Genomic DNA, 24144 nt, shown 5'->3' with positions numbered 1-24144 from the left:
GCTGGACAGTAATCTGTCTAGTTTTTATTAGCATCACTGTAATGTGATTTTAGATTCTTCTATCTATTTAAAAATTGAAAATACATGCATTTTCTTTTGGTGTAGTATAGATAGTAATTTTCTCAGCAGATGCATATTATTGTGCACTGTGGATATTAACAGTTTCTTTATGACATCTAGATCTACATTGATTTTGATTGAAGAATTGAGTGATTCTGTAATTTCTTGTTTATGATAGGCTAGATTGGAAAGCTATTTGTAAGCATCAATTTGTACTTGAAAATAAAACTTGCAAATAAAAGGTAATATAACTAGAAAGTCCTGATTTTTGTGGTTTACACATTAAAATGTTGAGAATACTTGTCTACATTTTCTGGAAGCTGTGATCATTACACATCTTTCTGAGTATTCACTATAGTTGCAGGTACGTAAATTACACAGGAATTGTAGGGAGGGACATGCTGTCTTTCAAATAGTTCCCTCATTTTCCTGATAGATCATTTAGACCCAGTTGAAAAGCACTGGATTGCAGTAAAGACATTTCATTAGGCCACAGTTTGTAGCTATGCCTAAATTACAAGAACACCTTGCTGCTTTGTTCAAAATGAAACTTGGTGGTTATTGTGGCTTTGGGTCAGCATCCAGAGTTCTGCCATTCCTATGAAGGAGGGCTGTAAGGAAACAGACTGCTATCCTAACTGGAGGGATTTATGCAATTGTGTTTTCTCAAAAAACTGAGGATGTGAAAGATAACAGTGGGACACAATATTTTCTTGCTTATTTTATTGGTTTCCCAGTTGAGAATCCCAGTATGCCAAATCATACATATATAGTCATTCCTCCCCATTCACAACATCTGACTAATGATAATAACTGCTAACATTAATTGAGTGCCTGTTGGTGCCAAGGCACTGTCTGGGTACTTATAGTTTACCCATTTCATCAACCATAACCCTTGAAGACAGAATTTTATACCCACTTAATAAAAGAACAAATAGGTTTAAAGAACAACAGAGAACTTGCCTATAGGCACAGTTAAGAAGGGGCAGAAGGAGTTCAGTTTTGTGTCTCTCTCCCTACCACCCTTGTGGGTAGCTCATCCTTTCTTTTTCTGTGTCCACACCACGACGTCTCTGAGATATGGATGTTCTCTTCCTCATCCCAGCCTTGTGAATAATGGTTAGCTTCAAGATTGAACATATGGGAAAGTATCTTATCTTGCAGTGTTAGAAGTCTTCCATGGGTGCCTGTTTTGCATGTTTTTAGAGCATTGAATCATAGGATTGGGGTGGCCTCCTTAGGTATGCCTTCTCCCTTTATTTAATAATGAAGTCACATTGGCATTATACATTTCCTGAACAATTATGCTCAGTTCCAAAGGGGAGCTAATAAATAGTAAGGTGCTGTGCCCAGGATTGGCCTAAGTGATGTTGAAGTGGCCCTTGGAGGATCTGTTGTCTCAATCTTTGTTTTCATTTTTTGAGATTCCAAGTTGCATTGACTGTAGAACTGCCTATTTCTCTTACAGAACCTTCTGAACCCCCAGGAAAACTAAATTGTATTAAAATAGTTGAGCAGTAGTTGAAATGCCTTTCTATTCATTTATTCATTGAGCATTTTTTTTAAAATTAAACTTCATTAATAAGCTGGGCATTGTCCTTGGGATTGGAAATGACATGGTGAACAAGACAGCCTTCATGGGATTGATGCCACAGTGGGGAAAGATGAAACGAAAAACAGGTTTTAAAAAATCTTACGAATTATGATAAAGTCTGTGGTTGTTGGGAAGGGCTGAAGTGACACTTTAGGTAGGAAGGTCTGGAAAAATCTCTGAGCAGGTGACATCTAAGCTAAGCTTGAAGGATGAGAAGAGAACTGAGCCTGCTGGGGAAGAGTTTTCCTGCAGAAATAAACAACTAGTGCCCTGAGGCAGACAAGACCTTGACCTGTTGAAAGAACAGAAAGGTGTAGCTGGAGGGTGTAGCTGCAGGAAGGGAGTACCTTGAGATTGGAGAAGTGAAAACTACACTGCCCAGGGCTTGTGGATCAGGGACATGTTATAGTGTTACCAAAAGATAGGTTTTAAGTTGGGATAGGGTTGTGATGTGATCTTCGAGTTAGACTCTGTGGTTGCTATATTAAAGAAGAGTCTGGGTGAGGACAGGCAGCAAGGCCAGTTAAGAGGCTATATTTTCACAGACTTCAGATGATGGTGTCTTGATTGAAGGTAGGAATTGTGGAGTTGTAGAGAGAAGTACTGACCTGGAATGTATTTTGAAGGTAATGATGTTGCACTTGGAGAAAGGAACACAGAGAAATCAAAGACAGCTTGTAGGATTTGATCATAGGCCTCTGAGATCTGCTGATGGATTGCTAAGGCTTTTTCCGGATCCCTAATTGTTCTTTCCCTCTGTAGTTTTGCATTCTGTCACATGGGATGGCCACATAAGGACACTGGGCAAGGGAGAGGCAAGAGAGAATGTTGAAAGACAAAGTGAGGCAATGAATTAAAAAACCCTACTTAACTAATAATGTATTAAGTGTGGTTCCCATCCCTCTGACTAAATCACCTTCACTCAGACCCTTCCCAGCATGCTGGTTACCCTTTTCTAAGCACTGGGTAACCATTAAGTTACTCTACTTTAACAGAGATGTCTTCTGTAAATGGGTGCCTATTCTCCATAACACTTGAACCTTTCTCTGTTCTTTTTTGGAGGAAGAGATTAGGCACATGTGTGGGAGTTTATTTGCATTTTACATCTGCTTTTCCATTTAGGTCTTAGAAGTAATTTCTTCAGAACACTGAGGAGGAGGCTTGATGGCATGCTGGTAGATCAGAGAGAAATGGAAAAATTCTATTAAAATTTTCTAGCAGAACAATTGTGCTATCTATCCCTCTGAGCCCCAGACAGTGAAATGCTCTCAAGATACTTGCTTCTTACTTTTCCTTATTGCCCTAATCTTGTCCCTGTCCATCAAAAGAGACTCCCTTAAGTCACTAGACAGGGACTTTTTTTCTCTACAACTTCCTACTTTATTTTTAACCTGAAGTTTTCCAGGTGAGCAGGGACCACGCTGCCAAAAACATGGCTACCAGCTTCTTTGCTTATAGGAGAAAAATGTGAAAATCTATCCCTGATGCTGTGTAATGGCCTGTCTATTTTTAGATTGGGCTGCCAGAGATATAAATTGCTATCTTAGGCTGCAGGCTCTTGGTGGGTAGACAGATCCTACTTTCTGCACCCTACATGGAGCATTTTCTTTCTTTCTTTTTTTTTTTTTAAAGAGAGAGAGAGTGAGAGAGGGGGGGGACAGAGAGAGAGAGAGAGGGAGAATTTTAATATTTATTTATGTTTTCTTAGTTCTCAGCGGACACAACATCTTTGTTTGTATGTGGTGCTGAGGATCTAACCTGGGCTGCACACACGCCAGGCGAGCGCGCTACTGCTTGAGCCACATCCCCAGCCCTGGAGCATTTTCAATTTAATCTAACTTCAGCCATTTTGGAGCCTCACTTTTTACCCATTGAAATTCCCACTAGGCTGTGCTACTTGTAGCTCTGTTGTTATGTCTCAGGGTAATGATGTGGTAGGTCCTTCAATGCTTCAGACACTGAAAGCATTCTTCCCAAGAGCGTAATTATTTTTCTTTTTACTAATAAGAGCTGTATAGCAACACCATTATCCCTTAGGAAATTAGCAAAATTATTTAAAGAATTATCATGGGAGAAAAGATGATTGCTTGAAATCATTTCTCCATGTGTGAGAATAGTTTGGATAAATTCAGAAGTGCTTGCTGTAGATTTTTTTAAAAATAGTTTTCAAGTCACCAGGTGGACAACATCAATAAGTAGATATTTTACTAATTAAATATCTAACCCATTGATGGTTCAAGATCTTCACTGTCCCAAATTCATCCCATAGATATTCCACCTGAACTGTGTGTATGGGGTTGACAGAACTGCCATTTGGTTTTTATTTATTTGATTTAAGGATTTAAGGCCATTCTTAATCAGGGAGAAAATATTGGTCAGTCTTTTGATCACCAACTGGGCCCTGTGTAGAATGGCTTGCTACCATGTTTTAGCCAGTTTTTGATAATATGGCTCTGCCATTTGTTCAGCCTGGTCTGGGTTTTCATCATGTCAACAAATAATGTGTGACTAGTCAAAACTTGTTAGTGACAAAAATTTTTCCCCTCCTCCAAACTAGCTCATACAAAGAGACAATTTTATTGTATGAAACCTGTTGACCTCTGAGACCTAAGTGCTGCCCAGGGCTCTTTGACCCCTCTTTATTTCTGCTTTGCATCTACTTCTTTGTTCAGACAACTTTTTTTTTTTTTCTCCTCTTGGGAGTGGTCAGAGTAATCCTGGATCCACTATGAAACCTGGGTGAGTGCAGATTTAGGGGCATCCTCATCTGCACACTGAAATAGATGAGCACTGTCATCTCTTGGTCTTGTGTATTTAGGTTTTCATTCTGTTGCTGATTATGATAGTGTCTGGGTACACAGGAAGTATGGAATTCCAGCATGTATCTGTATTGGTAACAGGTTTTAATATTTACATCCATGTTAATTTGTGAGATATATAAATTTTATAGCCAGGATATCAGGTACTAGTCATGTGTTTGGTTTTTGAAGCAAACTCCTTTAATTCAGGAAGAATGAAGGTGAAAATATACCTGCTTGTTTAGGTGGCCTAGAGGAAGCCAGGTATCATTTAAACCGTCTGCTGCCAGAACAGGTAACACAATATGGGGAAACTAGTTGGGCAAGCCTTTAATTGTGGGATGTAGGCTTTATAAAGATCTGCATATATAAAGCTGTATACATTCTGGGAGAGAAAACAGAAACCTTTCAAATACAACATATATCTTTTCATTTAATGACAACAACTGAAGTCCAGAAAATTCCCTTGTTTTTTTTTCTATTAATATTTAATATTAACCATTTGGTTATGACTTTTTTTGGCTCATTAGGGATACCAGTTGAAGTGTTGAATATGGTTTCTGTTTGTTTTGGTTGGTAGAAGGTTTATCTTTTGAGTAAACTAAAAGAAAACTTCATTCATTAGACCTGGGTATTTGCTTTAGGATCATTGGTATTACTCCAGTTTACATTTTTTTAATGGCTTCTGATTTTCTTCCTGTAACTATGTATTTTCACCAGTGACCTCTTCATTTAGAATAAACAGTCATTGCAGGCCTACCTCATTGTTCTTCCCATGGCTTTAAGCTTTATTCACATGATGGCTTTTTGTTTCTACAGTTTCATGAACCATCCAGCTCCAGCCAATGGCCGCTACAAACCAACTTGCTATGAACATGCTGCTAACTGTTACACACATGCAGTGAGTACATGTTTTCTGTTATTGCTGTTCTGCCCATAGGGTTCTGGTGGGAAGAAGGGTAATTAGCTCTAATAACCTCGGCATGATTAGTGGGGTTTACTCACCTCTGTGACCTTAGCTACCCAGAAATCAGCAGTGGGTCTTGTTCTGGAAATTTTTACTGGGAGTTTCTGTATTATAAAATGCTTACTAGTCACAGCTACACTCATATAACTAGATTAGCATAGAGTAAAATTCTTTTTTTTTTCTCTCTGTTTTTCCATATTTTTTATTCATGCATTATAATTATACACATGGTGGGATTTGTTGTTACATATTCATACATGCACATGATGTAACAATACTATTTGGCCAATATCATTTCTTGGTATTTCTCCTTTCTTCCCCTTTTCTTCCTCACAGAGATCAAAATTCTAAGATTCTGGCTTCTTAAAATTTTTTGAGTAGTTGATCCTTAAAAGTGGATTGTTCTTGTTTACTTAAAAACAAAAGTATTAAAAATGAAATGCTGCAAAATTAGTATCATTCTGTAGTAACTCCCAAATGGATAGAATGAACAGAAAATCAGGACATGACTTGAATAATTGATTTTGTGTGTGTGTGGTGTTGTATGCATAATATTAGTCATTGACTTGATTCATTCATTGACCCTTTACTGAAACATTGGAATTTCAGTAGCCCATGGGGGCAATAGAACAGAATATTTTAAAATCTGGACCTCCATGAGAAATCTAGGCATATGAGTGGCATTTGAACACTGTACTTATTTTATTTTATTTATTTTTTGAAGTACTGATTGAATGTAGGGGTGTTCTGCCAGTGAGCTGCATCCTCAGCCCTTTTTATTTTTACTTTTTTAAATTGTCCAGGCTGGCCTTAAACTGGGGCCTCAGCCTCCTGAGTTGCTGGGATTAAAGGCATGCACCAATGCACCTAGTGCATTTGAATATTTTAAAAAAACCTATTCCAAATCAGATTAGAGAGTAGAATGAAATGTGCCTTTCTTTAATGAAATCAGGATAAAGAACATCTATTTTGCAACAGTTGAGTAATGTTGCATCTTTGCCTGCCTATTGGTGTACACTTTGGTTAGCACAGTCCCTGAGAACAGTGTGCTTCCAGTGCAACAGCTAACCCCTTCATTGTGCTCTCATGATTATTCAAGAAAGGAAAATGTTTCTTAGAAAATTATTTTGCTAAGCCTCTATTTTTAGCAAAAGTCTTATTTTCATGATGGCTAGGATGTTTACTTCTCATTACCTTTCCTCCAGTTCCTCATTGTTCCGGCCATTGTGGGCAGTGCCCTCCTCCATCGGCTGTCTGATGACTGCTGGGAAAAGATAACAGCATGGATTTATGGGATGGGCCTTTGTGCCCTCTTCATCGTTTCCACAGTATTTCACATTGTATCATGGAAAAAGAGTCACTTAAGGTACAGTGGATAAAATGCTATTTAAATAGGCCAAACTAGTTGACTCAGTGTATTGTCATTCTCCCAAACTGGCATGTTTTTAGTCACATGGGGCAAAGAGTGGACATCTTCTTGTTGCAGGAGGGCAGCAATAGATGTTGGAGGGTCTAAAAAAGTTTTGTTCTGTAATCAGAACACTTTCTTTGGGTTGGACAGAGCTTGAGGATTCCTCTCCCTCTTAGCATCTAAGAAAGCAAGCCTTTGCTAATAACCACAAATAATAACTAACTCACTGGTTCCCCAAGACTTAACAACTTATAATCCTTAGAGCAATTTTGTAATTCTATCTAGCACACCAAGGATACTTACTGTAAGAAGCAATAGCCATGGGTTAGTGACAAAGCACATTGACTTTGGAGTCAGCAAGTGGGTTTTGAGTCCTAGTCCTGCCCCTTAATCTTGGGTAAGTCACTAGACCTCAAGGAGCTTCAGTTTCTTCACTGCTAAAATGAGAGTTATAATACCTGACTCACAAGTTATTGTGATAGATGAATAAGATAATGTATATGAAAATGATTGGAAAATTACAAAAGACCATAGGACTATGTGATGTAAGGAGATATATGACAGTTTGGGTTTACCATTTCGTGAAGTTGAGCTTTTAGAAAGAAGTTCCATGTATAGCATTTAAGTATTTTGCTATTGTTAGCTGTCAGGCACTTTGCAAACATTGCTGTGGCCATCGGCCTACCAACAAGAAGAAGACAGAAACATTCCTTCTCAGTAAAGGAATCATTTGAGCAACTTTATTTAGAAGGAGCAGCACATTCAGATGGGGGTGGGTTGCTTGTGAAATAGCTTTTTAGTAGATTAAAACCAAGAGGGTAATTTTTTTTTTCTTGAAAAAGGAGGATTCAGAGCAGTCTAAGAGAAATTTAAAGTAATACTTGAAAGTACTTTTTGGTTTTATAGAATTTCAAAAAAATAATCTCAAAATATTCAAAAAATCTAGTATTGAAAAGATGTTTCATTTACAAGCAGGATTTTGGAGATGACTACTGATTTTGTCACATGTAGAATCGAGAGTAACAGAGCTGGAAGGATATTTAGAGATCATCTAATCCAAACTCCTTAATTTTAGTTGGGCAAACCTGACTTGTCTAGCTCAGTGAAACCAGCAGAATTGGATCATCCCAAGACCTTTGACCCTTAAGCACTTTTTTTTTTTCTTTCTCCGTATCCTTCACAATACTGCATATAGTTTGCTGTCTGCTACCCTTTCCTATAAGGTGACAGTTCCCTGGGATTAAAATAAAACCACAGCAATGAATTTCAAGGGTTCTTTGGAACATGCTCATAAGACAACCACAAAAGTACCCACCCTGGCTCCTCAGGGCACCTCGCGGAGGCCAGTCTGGAAGCAGAGCACTTCATTATCATCTTGGCATATTCCAATGCTTGTGGTTGCCTCAGCAGACTTGGCTTTGATGTCTAGATTTCTGAATCAATAAAGAGTTGTAGATGCCTACTTCAGTATTCAGGGCCTCCTTGCCAGGGACAAGGAAAGTGTAACGAAACCAGACTCTCTTGAACCTTGATGTAGCACTGGTAGAATCAAAAGCCACATTTAGATTTTTTGCTCTGCATTAAATATTTTAAATATCCAAATAATGCCTTAATTTCAGTGGAAAAGAGAAGGGAAATAAATATGTGCTAGGTGCTACTATGTGCTAAATATTTTACATGGCCTACATTATCACATTTAATGCTTCACATTCTATGTAAGAAAGAAATTACTTTCATTTTACTTGTGAGAATAGTGAGAGAGAAATGGGTGGCAGATCTTGATTAAGTTCCAGGTGTGGCTCCCTATTCTAACAATGTCTTGACAATCTAGAAAGCAGAATAAAAAAGGTCCCGAACCTTGCTAGGAGTTGCAGTCATTCCAGAAGGTTAGGGAAAATGGAAAAAAAAAAAAAAAGTTTCAAAACAGATACTCCCTTTCCTTGGACCATCTATCACATTTCTAGCCTTAAAGTAGAATTGTGTGGGCTGGAGTCCATGGTTACAATTTAAAGCTCCCCAGGTGATTGTAATACATAGTAGTCAAATTTGAGAAGCATTGATCTGGTGCTTGCTTCTTTAGATCTGTGACCTGAGTTACATTGGGAGTGAGTTGTAGCTTCCGGCCACTAAACTAAAAACCATTCCTCCTCACAAATGTATTCTCGCTTAAGTAACACAGGTCCTGATCAGTCTGTTGGGTCAATACTGTGTGGGGGGAGGTCAAGCCTAATGCTAGTGCTCCTTCAGATTGTCTTAGAACCTCCTGCACACTGAAGAGAGATACAAGGTGATGCTGTGCATTTATACTTTTAAATCACTTCAGTAAAGGGCAGATTCTGCTTAAGCCATTTTGAGTAGACATCCATGAGGCAGATGTTGGTGCATACATTTCCTGACTTCGATTTTGGAAAGAGGAACTTGCTTAGAAATCTGAGAGGTCACCCTCTTGTAGCAAATGCAATGTTTTGTGTTTTTGTTATGGCTTTTCCTAAATTACTGCATTGCCTTTATTACATCCTCTTGTCTACTCTGCGGTATTTAAAAATGAAAGCTTTTTAAAAGACATTCTAAACAGATACGAAGAGTGTAGCCTGAGTTCAGGGAGTGTTTGCTGAACATCAGGACCTCATGCCCTGCGCTGTGGGAAGAACTAGGAGGTGATCTGCTGTCAAGGAATTTCATTTCTCTGTTAGATAGGCTCTGAAAGAAATGGACAATATCAGAAAAGACAAGATTTCATTTCTTTTAATCACTTTAGACTTCCTAATTATCATGGGGCTCTATTTCTGTCTTATACATGGTAAGAATATTGTGTGAACAACCTGAAAGTCAATATAAAGCTTTTTATTTGTGGCTTCATAATATTAAAAAAAAAACAAGAGCAAGTTATAAATGTCATGAGAGACTAGAACAGGAATGGAAATCGCAACATAGTGCAGTGATAACCCATACTTTCAGTCTAAACATTTTCTTTTTAAATGTGTCTAACTTGTGTTTTCTTCCTTACCAGGACAGTGGAGCATTGTTTTCACATGTGTGATAGAATGGTAATTTATTTCTTCATTGCAGCATCTTATGCTCCATGGTAAGATAAAACTATTCTTGAAGGCAATATTTTTATGATTAGAATTCCTCATTTCTCTTTTCTTCTATTCCTCCTCTCCCTGCCCCCAGCTCTCATGCATATATCCCATTTCCCCCTGAAGGATATAAATATATGCATTTTTTCCTATTTGATTACTTGGGTCAGATTGTAGTTTTGAAGTGAGAAATATTGCTGTTTAGAATGAATATCTGAGAATTGAATTGTCTGAGAGGACGTGAATGCTATGAACTTAATTGTAGGTAGCATGTTCATTTTTAAACATAAACTTTGCCCTCTATATTCTTTCCATATACCTCTGCTGCTTTTCAGAACTTGAATTGTTCAGGTAAACAGTGCTGTAAATATATATGAGAAAAGCAAGCTTCCTTTTGAGATTTATGCAGCACATTCTCATTTCTTTGCTATCTAAGTAAGTGAACTAGCCAAATTAGTTAACTATTTAAAATACCTCGTATTCTCTTCCATTTCCTTGATCTTATTTTCCTGTTGGTACAGATCAAATGCAATCTTATGTTGCTTTGAAGCACATAATTAAAGAAACATTAGTTTTCCCTTATCAAGACATGGTTCAATTTTAAACACTCAGAAGTTCTTATTATGCCATCAATTGCTATAGTCATTAGAAAAGCAGACTTCTAGATTCTGGCTAATGTAGCCTCACTTGTTCCAAAGAAGCATAATTATCTGTTAGTATAAAAATAAGTGCTAGCTCTCTCCAATACATCTTACTAAATTATAGGTCTGATTCATATTGGAGCAAGAATGCTTGAATGCTTTTGTGAAGTACATTTCAATTTAAAATAAGTAAATAAGTAAAAAAAATTTTAAGTATGAGCTGAGGAATCAGGTATCAAAGTAGGCACTTTATTCACATTTACTTTAGCTACGCAAGGACACCTTTTCCATTTGAAAATATTAATTTTATAGTCATAGACAATTAGAGCATTTTTTTCATATTCTTATTATGACACTATTACAGATGAACTCACAACATTTTAAAATTCAGACCTCACAATGGTCCGCAGTTAAATTCTAACAGAATATCTTCCATCACACATGTTGGGATAATTCTTCTCATGTTTCATCTTGGCAGAGAGCTAGGTAATGGAGACATGTTGTCTGTGTATTAGGTATCTGCTATGGGTATGTGATTCTGGCTCAGAAATTTATTCAGGTTTCTCATTAAGCTTTGTAAGCAATTCACTCCCCAAAACATGCTCAGAAATAAAAAGACAAGTATCCTTTACCCCAGTCTGCACTCCTAGACAAATTCAGGCGTGACAGGTGTGCTGGGACTCACTTCTGCTTGTCTGTTCTTAGTTGGTTCTCTTTTTAAATCATGCTAGAACTTATTTTAAGTCTTAAAGGTTGACCGAGAATTTTATCTTTTTTAAGTTATTAATTTTACCCAAATTGCCCACCTGCCTCCTTATTGTTCTGATACCTTCTCTTCCTGCTCTTATCCTAATTATTTTCTCAGTTTTCAGTGATTAGAGGAAAACACAAGTTCTGTGAATTTCCTTCATTTATCCCTTGTGTTCTTTGTTGTCATGTTTACGTTTGTAGGTTAAATCTCCGTGAACTTGGACCCCTGGCATCTCATATGCGTTGGTTTATCTGGCTCATGGCAGCTGGAGGAACCATTTATGTATTTCTCTACCATGAAAAGTAAGAGAAAATAATTTATGTTTGATAATTTAAAAATTAACTGCCTAAATTTTACCTGCATTTCAATACAATTTCCTTTACATTTGTACTTCAAAATAGTAGAAATACATAAATAGACTATATTGTTTTTAATAAATCTTTAGAACCATTTGGTAGTCATTATTGGTGAACAGATTGCCATGGAAAGATATGAATGACGTGTATGATATGATGTGGATGAGGGACAATATGGCCAAGCATTTTGGAATCAGTGGGACCTCATTTCTCATTCTAAGGCCAACTAGCCTTGTCCTCTGTAATTTACAGTCTTGAGGTAAGAAAAATAGCCTTTTGTAAGGTTTCTATGAAGATTGAAGGTAACAGATATTAAGTGCCCAGCAGCATAATACCTACCAACATAGGAACGTACTGGGTGTTCCAAATAGGCTTCCATAAAAAAAAGGGCCATTTGGAAGGATATCTAAACTCTTACTATTATGGCCTTGGGGCACACTTGACAGTTCCTTATTTAGAGCTCATAGTCACAAGTATTGAACAATATAAAAAGAAAGGCTTATTGAAATTTGTCTTAAGGGACTCACTGGAAATTAGGACCCAGGTATTCCAGTTTCTGATCCATAGCTCTTTTTATTATTTAAGATGCTTGAATTTGAGAATCTCATAACCATGATATCATTGTCATTTAATTTAACAGTTTATTAAATTCTTTATCTCCATGGTTGGCAGAAGGGCTTTCAGAATATAATTTGTGTTTGTCAGAGAGTATTGTCTTATTTTCTCCTTTCAGGAGAAAGTGGTACTTCTCACTAATGTCTCTCTGATTTTGAAATTCACTCAAAATCTCTTTTGACCATAATTAGCAGTGCCAAGTGGGTATATGTGATATATATAAATCCAAGGGTACACTTTGCTTCTTGGGCTCAAACTCTTAAATCATATACTCAGATAAAATAGGAAGTAAGGAAGGAAGGCCTTCTGATGTACACCAAACTGCTAAGCTCCTCCTTCTCCTGATATGGTTACTTCACAACAGGTTTTGAGTATTAAAAACTAAGAACGAAGTGAATCACCCTTGACCATTTAGTTTGGCAGACATTATTGAGCACTTAAATTGAATCCAGCACTGTTCTAGGCCCTGTAGATCGAAACATAAATAAACTCAGTCCCTGCCTTTGAAGAGACTCCAGTCTTTTATGATTAGATAGACATGTAAGTTGAATTTTAATACATTGAGTTCCTTGGAATTTTCAGGTATTCTGTAGCCTAATCTGATAATTATTAGGCTAGAGAATTGGAGTTTGTACAAATACAAAATGAAGACACAGACAAAATGCATCTCTTTCCTTAGGGCTGTTGTTTCTTTGCCCTTGATAAACTAGGTCCCAAACTGCATCCCCATCTGCCTTCATAGTTTGATGTTCTCTTAAGTGTGGATGGTAATGAAGACAGACACTCTAGGGTTGGAAAGGGAAAGATGTAAGGTGGATTGAATTCAATTTGGTAACTTTGACACATGTTCTAAGTAGCATGTAATGTTTGCTGCCTATTCAATCCTAGAGGAAATGCTAGGTCATTGTTACTCCCTGATGGTATGTTAGGTAGAGGCCTAGTGGTCTTCTTCTGAGGGATATATATCACTTAAGTGGTTAAAAGTTTACACTTCTCTTTTAAAATAAAAAAGGAAAATCTTTTATGTTAATGCTCTATGTAACAAAGAAATGCTTAAATTCAAAAGCATTTCTCTTTTTTTGCAGGTATAAAGTGGTTGAGCTCTTCTTCTATCTCACAATGGGATTTTCTCCTGCCTTGGTGGTGACGTCAATGGTAAGAAAAGACTTTATAATTTTAGTTATTTCTTTTTAAATTTCTGGGGCTTGTAATATGATTATAAATATGATACATAGTAGTTTTCTTTGTGTATGTATGTGTGTGTGTGTTTTAACTACTGCATGTCTCTTAACTACAGATTAAAAGGAAAAAGAAATAAATAATGAAGTGTGCTAGACACTAGCACTCAGTCCTCTCTGAGGCTTGGAGAAGCTATGTATTTAGATATGTTTTTCTTCTTTTGATATCTTCAGTATTTATTTGTTTATTTTCTGTTTTTGATCCCACCATTTACCTTACGCTTGTCCCAAAGAAGTATGTCATTATATTTCTGATTGAACTATTTAGCTTCTTAACCCTGAATATATGGAAGAGGGTAAATTTTGAGGTTTCTTTGAAGACTTCTAAAAATCTCAAGAATTAGAAGGACCTTAAAAGGCCATTTTCTTCAGTAGTTTGGATATTCTTTAGATCCTTTTGGGCTTATTTTGTCTTTCACTTTTTTAAATTAATATGTATAAATGGTACAAATTAATGGGTTTCACTGACATTTCCATGCATGTATATATCATCCATTGATTATGTCTACTGTCTCTTTCACCTTTTCTCAGTCTCCCATTTCTCTTCACTGCTCTCCAACCCCCAGTGTGTCACCCTTCCTAGCCCCTAATAGTCCCTGACTTATTTCACTCAATATGTTCTCCAGTTCCATCCATTTTCCTGTAAATGATAGGATTTCATTCTTTTCTATGATTGAATAATACTCCATTGTGCATATATACACACACACACACACACACACACACACACACACACACATACACACGCACACCATATTTGTTATCCACTCATCTGTTGACAGCATCTAGGTTGATTCTGTGTCCTAGCTGTTCTAAATAGTGCTATAATAAACATGGATATACAGGTGTCTTTTATAACCCAGAAGCGGTATAACTGGATCATATGATAGTTCTGTTTTTAGTTTTTTGAGGAACTTACATACTATTTTCCACATGGACTATTCTAACTTAACATTCCTACCACCAACAGTATGTGAGTTCCTTTTTGTCTACATCATTGCCGGTAGTTTTTATTTTTTTGATAATATCCTTTCTAACTAAGGTTCAGTGTAGTTTTGATTTGCATTTCCCTGATAGCTAAAGATGTTGAACATTTTTTTCATGTTTATTGGCCATTTGTACTTTTTTTGAGAAATAAATTCAGGCCACTTGCCCATTTTTTAAATTGGATTACTTATTTTTTGTTGTTAAATTTTTTTGTTCTTTATATTAATCTAGATATTAATCCAGTCAGGTGAATAGCTGGTAAAGATTTTCTTGCAGTCTCTAGGTTATGTCTATACTTGAGTGTCTCCTTAGTTGTGCTAAAACTAAAATTTGATATAATCACTTTGGTTCTTGTTTTTCTTTTTTTTTCCTGAGCTTTGGAATTCTAGCCAAAAAAATTATCACCTGTGCCAATATCATGAAGTGTTTCCCTTCTGTTTTTTTCCTAGTAGTTTTAAAGTTTTGGGTCTTACATTAAAGTTTTTGGTCTATTTTGAGTTGACTATTGTACAGGGTGAGAGATAGTGGTCTAGTTTCAATCTTCTGCTTGTGGGTATCTGATTTTCTCGGATCATTTGTTGAAGAGACTGTCCTTTATTCAGCGTGAGTTTTTGGCACCTTTGTCAAGAATCAGTTGGTTGACTATGCATGGATTTATTTCTGGGTCCTTGATTTTCTTCTCTTGGTCTACATATCTATCTTTATGTCAATAACGTACTGTTTTTTGTTACTATGGCTCTGTAGTATGTTTTGAAATCCTTCAGCATTGCTCTCTTTGCTCAGGGTTGCTCTGGCTATTCTGGGTCTTTTATGTATCCATGTGGATTTTTAGGTTTATTCTGTGAAGAATGTCATTGGTATTTTGATGGGGATTGCACTGAATCTGTAGATCACTTTGGATAGAATGACCATTTCAACAATATTGATTCTCCAGTCCAAGAATGTGGGTGGTCTTTCCATCTTTTAGTATCTCCTTCAGTATCTTTATTCAGTGTTTTGCAATATTCGATGTAAAGGTTTTTCACATCCTCGATTGGGTTTATTCCAAGGGTTATTTTGTGTATGGCTAATATGTATGGGACTTCTTTCTGATTTCTTTTTTAGTAACTTCATTATTGGTGTATAATAAGAGTATTGATTTTTGTATGTTGATTTTCATATCCTGCTATTTTACTGAAATTCTTTATCAGGTCTAAAAGTCTTTCAGTGCAAGTATTTTCTATATATAGAATCATTAGCAAATAGGGATAATTTGACTTTCCTGTTCCTTACTTGTGTACTTTTTATTTCATTCTCTTGTCTAATTGTTCTGGCTAAAACTTCTAGTATTATATGAAATAAGGGTGAAGGTGGACTTTCTTGGATCTTAGAAAAAATGCTTTCAGTTTCCCCACTTAGTGTGATGTTGGCCATGGGTTTGTCACATGTTGTCCGTATTATGTTGAGTCAGGATCCTTCTGTGCCTAATTTATTCAGGAATTTTATCATGAAAGGATGTTAAGCTTTAACACAGGCTTGTCCTGCATATATTGAGATGATCTTATGGTTCTTATCCTTGATTTTTATTCATCTGCTGTGTTACACTCATTGATTTGCAGTGTGGCATGCAACCTTGTATTCCTGAAACCAACTTGATCATGGTGAATGCTTTTTTAATGTTTTGGTTGTTTTTAAGTGATAATATTTCTCTTTTCAAGTGTTGTGGGTTTTTTCATTTTTGTTTTTGTTTTAACTTTATTTGAAAATATCTTTTGGGAACTTTCATGGGGAGAAGTATTACATTACCTTTAGTAGTCAAATGCATATATATTTTGAATTCTTTTCACATTGAATTTCTGTTGAGAAATCAATGCATATCTGTCACTTTGATATCATTGCTTATAGTTTAATCCAACTAATTTTTTGCTCAAATACTTTAGCTCAAATACTACAGTGACTTATGCTGTACATTTTTGCCATTAGCCATGACATTGATTAAAGAGACCCCGATATGTTTAGTTTGAACTCTCTTCCAAGCCTGCAATGGTTAGAATAAGTGTACCTATAATTTTACTCCTGAGATCATAGGCACATTATAAGCACCTTACTATATTCAGTGCTTGCCTTGGTCACAAAAATATCTAGAGAATTAAAATGTAGTTCTGTTTTTTCTGGTAATATGTCTTAGGAAAATCTAACAAAATATGTTTCTTTGAGGTATGAGTTTTATGATGGCTTTAATAATTACCTACCACCAAAAAAATACATGTATTTTAGTTGGCAACAGAATTTTTAAATGGAGGGAAGCAAATGACTAAATTGGCCAGACAGCCATATAGTTATATTGCTCAGGACACCCAGAGCAATATAAGCAAAGTCTATGTAGATAGGTTACTAATTATTAGAGTAGAATTTCAAGTAAATTCCCTCTGGGTATTATAAGAACAGGTTTATCTAGTACTTTTCCTAGCCCAAATCTTTAATTGGTATTTTCATAAGTGTTACAATAGTAGGTGACTAAAGTTTGATAATCAAACAGGATAATCCCCACACTGCCCTCATACATCTTAGAATCCAGCAGGCAAATATAATTCATATTCAGTAAGAAGCTATAATGAAATTTTATAATGTCTTTGATTAGGGAAGGTTGAAACTGCTATGTGAACTCAAGAGAGAAATAACAGAGATATTTAAGCTGATTTGAAAAGATAAGTAGAAGCCAAGAGATGAGGCAAGGGTTATAGATAGAGAGAACAAAATGAAGGAAGCCTGGACTGGGGGTAGAAGCTTCAGCATTTTTGAAGAATTGAAAATGGTTTGTTGTTAGGAACATGCAGGGTGTCTTGATTGTGCACATATATGTGGTGGTATAGGTATGCTGGTGGCATAGTATTGTGATAATGCTGTAGAGGTAGGCAGAAAGAACCGTATAAGTCATTTGAACCAACAAAGGCACAGTGTGAGGGAGGACTCAAATTCTTTGGTTCCAGTCAGTCATGGATACCAGATGTAACCCTTTGGCCATAGAGAACTACAAAAGAATGAAAGCAACTGGTTTTTGGCATTGCACACAGACATATAGAACTGTGATCCTTGAGAGAAGAGTTTTGAATTCTCCCTGCTTGTTTCCCTGGATACCTTCCAAATAGCAATAAAAGGAAGTGGAGCCCAGAGAGCAGCAGTCTGGGCATAAGAAGCAGAAGTTGGCATTTCAGGCTGCAGAGAAAGCTGCATTTTGGGTCAGGGAACTGGAAGGTGGGGCCTGCTGAGAGAAGCTCCAGAAATCTGCAAAAGAGTTTCCTTGACCAACTGTCAAGCTAAATATGTGCAGGGCAAAACTCTGCCAACCCTTTCTGAGAATAACTTTTTGAAGGTCATGAGATAAATGGAAATTCCAGAAAGTGCACAGTGCTGGGAAACATGGAGTTTCAACCAGCCCTGAGTGGAGAGATCACTGTGAACATCACAAGCATTCAGCTGATCCTGCCAAAGCCACAGCTTAGGAACAGAGCTATAGTAGCCCTAGATTGAGTACTACTCTAGACCTACCATAACAATGCTCCTGAACAAACCTTGAAAAAGTAAAAGTGATCTTTCAGGAAATAAAACTGTCTGCTAGAACAAGTCTCAACTATCTTCCAAGGAAATCAACAAAATCTACAGTCATTAACAATTTGGTATCCACCATCTAGATAAATACTACCAGGTAGGTAAGAAGCAGGAAAATCACACATACCTAAGGAAATCAGGTCAAGAGAAACAGATCCAAAGATGACAGAGATGTAGAAATTTGCAAGGACATTACAACATAATTAGTAAATAGATGAGGAATCTCAGAAAATAAAAGGAGACTATAAAAAGGAAACCAAATGGAAATTCTTGACATAAACACTGTGCTGTCTTGAGAAAAACAACATTATTGGAGAGGTTTAACAATAAATTGGTTACTGTAGAAGAAAAAGTTGGTGAACTTGAATCCAGATCAGTAGAAACTACTCAGACCAGAGAGCAAGAGGAAAAAGAAGTAATTGAACAGAACCTTAGTAAATGTTGGACAATAATGAGTGGCTTAAGGAAGCATAATAGAAATAATAGTTGAAATTTTCCCAAATGTGATGAAATCAATCCACAGGTTTGCAAAGCAAAGCAGGATAAACATGAGAACTACACTTGGGCACATTAGTCAAATCACTAAAAAACAACCATGAGGGGAGAAAATAGAGAAAATCATAAGATCAGCCAAAGGAAAAAAGCAAACAGAGAAGATTGACCACTAGCATATGGTCAGAGTCAGTAGAAGCAGGAATACAGTGTGGTGGTATCATTAAAATGCCACAGGGTACAAACCTATCAGCTGCACACTGAAGCTCTCCTGATGGTCATGCCAAAAATCAATCAAGAAGCCAGAAGTGATAGATCTGCAAATGAATACAAAATACTGTTTTCCATGTTTTAATTTCTTCAGAAGGTAAGTGAGGGGTTGTAACATTTTGAGGTAAACTAAATGACAACTAAGGGTGGGATGGAAAAAAAGGAAGTGTACTGCTGTATTTTTGATCTTGTGCAGAAGGGGGTATAATAATAAAGGTATATTGGGATAGGTTTAGAATGCATTTTGTAATCTGTAGAATAGCCACCAACAGCAACCAAGACCCAGTAAATAGGTCTGTAGCTGAGTAGCCAAGAGAAAAGGTGAAATGGAATACCAGACTTACTCAGTTTACTCTAGCAGAAGCCAGGATAAAAGGAAAGTGGGGACAAAGAATGGATGAAACCGAACAGAAATCAAATAGTAAGATGAGAGGCTGAAGTACAGCCATGTCAATAATTGTGTATATTATATATAGCAACAGTTAAATGAAAATTCAAATTAAAAAGCAAAGATTTTCAGACGGGATTTAAATATAGCAAAACTCAGGGTATGTGTGTTTTACATGCAACACATTTTAAAATATGAAGACAGTTTAAAAGTAAAAGAAAGGAGAAGATACCTTGTGAAAGACTAATCATGAGAAAGTGGAAGTGGTTATATAATATTAGACAAAGTGGATATCAAGATGAAGACTATTACCAGTTTGAGAGGGGCATTTTGTAACGACACAGTTCATTTTAAGGAGACACAACAATTCTAAGTTGGTGTGTAGGTTAACAATAGAGCTTCAAAATACGTGAAACAAAATCTTACACAAGTAAGGCAGAAACAAACCCAAAGTTGCAGTTGGAGATTGTAATACTCCTTTCTCAATAACAAGTAATTTATTAAACACATGAACAAAAGTAGTAATAGGGACAATACGTTTCAGCAACATAATCAACAAGTTAACCTAATTGGCATGTCAGAATACTCCACCCAAATCCTGCAGTACAAATTCTTTTAATCAAAATAGATAATATATTGAGCCATAAAATAATCCTCAGTGAATATCAAAGAATTGAAATCATGCAGCAGAAAAGATACAGAAAATCCCCAAATATTTGTAAATACACCCATGGGTATTTGAACTGAGTAATAATGAAAAGGCAATCTAACAATTGGTGGTAAGCAGCCTAAGCAGCACCGGGAAAGACCTGTGCTGCTTCAGTTGCTTGTGTTGGTATGATGGTTGCTTTTATCTGTCAATTTGGCTAGGCTGTTGTGCCCAGATGTTTGTCAAGTATCAGTCTAGTTACTGGGAAGGTACTTTTTAGTTGAGATTAACATTTAACTCGGTAGACACTGATTAAAAAACTATTCTCCATAATGTAGGTAGGCTTCAGCCAATCAATCAAAGGGCTTAGGGGAAAAAGTCTGAGGTCCCTAGGAAAGACTTTGCCTCTAGATTTTCTTTGGTTTTGGGCTACATCAACTCTTCCTTGGGTCTCCAGCCTGCCAACCAAGCCTGCAGAATTCACTCTTGCTGCCCCCATAATTACATATGCCAGTTCCTTAAAATAAATCAATACACACATACAAGCACACATGCATGTCCTATTGGCTGTGTTTCTGATGAACCCAAGTAGAAAAGAAGAAAGTTTTAGAATTATTGATCTAAGGTTCTACCTTAAGCTCCAGAGAAAGAGTGAGTTAACCTCAAAAAAAAAAAAAACCAGCAGTAAAAAAAAAAAAGAAAAAGACAATGGAAATCAGTAAGATAGAAAATGAATTATCAAATGTAGAAAATTAATGAAACCAAAGTAGTTTCTTTGAAAAGATTATAAATGGTAACATTTTGATAGATGGATCAAGAAAGAGAGAAAACATAATGTTGTAAGGAATAAATTAGGGAATATCAGCATAGATCCTATAAATATTAAAAGCAAAATAATGCGATATTATATACAACTGTATACCACTAAATATAGTACCAGTGAATATAGATGAAATGGACAAATTTATTAAAAGGCAGTCTGTCCCATAACAGACTCCAGAAGAAACGAAAGATCTGACTAGCCTACTTCATCTTTAAAGAAATTAAATCTATAATCAGACCCTTTCTACAATGAAAACCCTAGGTCTTGATAACTTGACTGACACACTCTAACAAATAGTTAAGGTAGAAATAAGGCTGGTATCACCCTAATGCTAAAATGACAAAGACATTACAGGAAAAGAAAACTTCATGAAAGAGGAAAAAATTTCAAAAAAAAAAATTTTTAAATCTGATTTATCGATATATAAAAAGAATAATGCATTATAATCAAGTTAGATTTATTCTGGGAATGCAAGATTGATACATCACTTAAAATTAGTCTTTTAAATTCATCATAATTAGAGAAACAAGGAGAAAAACATTGGTCATTTCAGTAGATGCAGGAAAAGCATTTGGAAAAATTCAGTATTCATGGCTTGAAAGAAATTCTCAGAAAACTTGGAAACTTCATAAATCTCTTCTATAAAATACCTGCCAGGTAATGACATAACTAATGGTGAAAGACTGAATGATTGAGAACAGGCAATGATGTCTGCTCTTGCTACTTCTGTTTAGCATTGAACTGAGCTTCTAGCCATGCAGTAAGGGGAAAAAAGAATTAAAAGGCACACAGAGTGGAAGAGAATAGATAGAACCATCTTTATTCACAGATGGCATTGTTCATGTATAGGAAATCTTAAAGGATCTACAAAAAGTTATAGGATCTTAGAAGCAAATTTAGCAAAGTAGTAGGATGCAAAATTGAAATAAAAGAGTAAATATGTGTATAAAAGAGTACAGTGGGCAAGGGAAGTCTTTTCAACAAATATGAACTTCAATTTCACACCATACACAGAAATTAATTTGAGGTGTCTCATAGACCTAATTATAAAGCCAACACTATAAAGTTTCTAGAAATCCTAGAAACTTTAAAGAACATGGGGGCACCTTGTCATTACAGTTTGGGGTTGGGCACCAATTTCTTGGGTCATAGAATAACCAAGAAAAAAATAAGTTGAGCTTATTTGCTAAAAGTATTGCTCATCAGAAGACACTATTAAGGAAATGAAAAAAGGCACACACTGGGAGGAAATATTTGCGTTCTCCATATCTGACAAAGGAATACATCCTAAAAATATAATGGCAAAGAATTGAAATCATGCAGTAGAAAAGATATAGAAAATCCCCAAATATTTGTAAATAAACCCATGAGTATTTGAACTGAATAATAATGAAAAGGCAATCTAACAATTGGTGGTAAGCAGCCTAAGCAGCACCAGGAAGGACCTGTACTACTTCAGTTGCTTGTGTTGATGATGGTTTAAGAAATGTGTGTGTATATATGGATGCATGTGTGTATAAATTATCGATTTATATAATATATGTACACACACCCACATATATTCAAATCAATAATGAAAGGATAATCTAGAAAATTCGGTAAAAGACTTGCACAGTCATTACACACACACATGCTATGTGTGTGTGTGTGTGTGTATACACACATACACAAACACATACATATACACCCAAAAAAATATTCAGTAAGGCTTTGAAAAGGTGTTCAGTATCATTAGTCATCAGGAAAGTGAAAATTAACACCCCAGTGAACTACAACTACAAACCTTGTGGAATGGCTATAATTAAAAAGACAAAAAACTGGAACCTCTTAATATGTTGTTGGGAAAGTATAAAATGATATAATCACTTCAGAAAATTGTTTTCTTTCTTATAAAATTAAACATATTAATCCTGTGATTCAACAGATATCACCCAACAGAAATGAAAACTTACATCTATAAAAAGACTTAGGCAATAATGTAAATGTTAGTTTTATTTATAGTAGCTCCCAAGTGGAAATAATTAGTAGACAAATAGTGTTAAGTAAATCACTGGACTACTACGCAATAAAAAGGGATGCATGGATATATGCTAGTACATGTGTGGATTTCAGAAAAACATTGAGCAAACAAGAAACCAGAGACAGAAATGTATATAAAACTCCACTTATGTGAAATTCTGGAAGAATTGGACTTGGTATGTGTTAGTGTAGCAACAGTGCTTGCTTTGGTAGCTGGAGGCCTGCCTACAGGATTGGAAAGGATGGCAGTGAACTTTGCGGGTATTGGGGTCACGTGGATGTGTACATTTATCAAAAGTCATACCGTTCACTTAAGGTCTATGCATTGCTTTGTAAATTAGTCATCAAGAAATTAATACCCCTGCATGCCCCCACAAAATGAAAGTTCAAAAACCAGACCAGCTTAGTTCAAATTCTGACTCTGACATTTTAAAGCTATGTAACTTTGAGCAAATTATTTAACCCCTCTGTTTTAGTTTTCTCATTTGTAAAGTGGAGTTTATAACTAGACTTAATTTAGGGGTTTTGTGGAGATCAAAATGAGTAAATACATGGAAGTGCCTCAAAAAGCACCTGGCATGTAGTAATAATAATGACGAAAACACTATGTTTTAGAGTTGCCTATGTTCTTGTCTTTGAAAGTTGATAAAGTAAGTGGGGTGTCTTGAAGAACTATTAACTAAATATTTCAAAATCAACTTTTATTAGATGAGTAACTCTTGCCACTTGGGGGTCCTGAGTCCCTTTGTGAATCTGACAAAGGCTTTTGCCCTCTCCTAGAAAAGTGCTCCTAATATACACACAGAATTTTGTATAATGGGTATTAGTTTCTCTGTAACCTTGAGGAAGTTATAGATGGGTGTGATACATTGATTTTGTTTTTGTTTTTACTTAAGTAAAAATCTGGCTAAAGTCCCTTCTTACCAAGTATAAGAAGAAATCTGATATCAGTCAATATGGGTTGGTGCCTTCCCCATCTTCAATCCTGCAAAAATGGCTCCTGTGAACTTTGAAGATAGGATTGCTCACCTGGCCTCACACCTAGTCCTTAGCTCATACTCATCTGTCATTGTCCTTGTCTTTAGGACCCACATAGAGCAGGTGTCTGAATCCAAGCTTCTGGCAGATTTGGCCACAGGGAACTGCTCCAAGGTTCATAAGTCTGCTGTCACCAGTCCCCAGGCCTCCAGGACAGCCACACACCTATCCTATCTGATCCTGCCATGAGCTGGCTTAGGTTTCTACTCCCCAAGGCCTTGCTGTACCTGAGCCTCGGGAATCCAGAGAATTGACTTTTTCCCTGTCATCTTCTAAGCACTTTCTGTTCACTCTCCTTCTCATTTATACAAGCCAGTTTCATCTTGGGCCTACGTGTTTGAAAATCCACAATAGCCCAACATCTTATTTTTTATCTAAA

The 24144-nt window shown here is 36.2% G+C and overlaps 1 protein-coding gene across 6 annotated transcripts in view; it reads left to right on the top strand.

The window, feature by feature from the left end:
* Positions 1-24144, top strand: part of Mmd (monocyte to macrophage differentiation associated) — a 137206-nt gene that overhangs the window by 39620 nt on the left and 73442 nt on the right. For all 6 annotated transcript variants that reach the window (XR_013436135.1, XR_013436134.1, XR_013436133.1 and 3 more), the window contains exons 2-6: positions 5272-5353; positions 6625-6785; positions 9841-9915; positions 11503-11604; positions 13359-13428. Coding sequence is in view for 3 of the 6 variants with exons in the window: in XM_078042276.1 (XP_077898402.1) it covers positions 5272-5353; positions 6625-6785; positions 9841-9915; positions 11503-11604; positions 13359-13428 (490 nt within the window). In the remaining 3 variants the exon portion in view is untranslated. The remainder of the gene's footprint in view (positions 1-5271; positions 5354-6624; positions 6786-9840; positions 9916-11502; positions 11605-13358; positions 13429-24144) is intronic.

Source organism: Ictidomys tridecemlineatus, chromosome 3, assembly GCF_052094955.1.
Source record: "Ictidomys tridecemlineatus isolate mIctTri1 chromosome 3, mIctTri1.hap1, whole genome shotgun sequence".
Taxonomy (NCBI): Eukaryota; Metazoa; Chordata; class Mammalia; order Rodentia; family Sciuridae; genus Ictidomys; species Ictidomys tridecemlineatus.
Note: the sequence above shows the minus strand (reverse complement) of the source record. Positions and strands in the feature narration are given on the sequence as shown.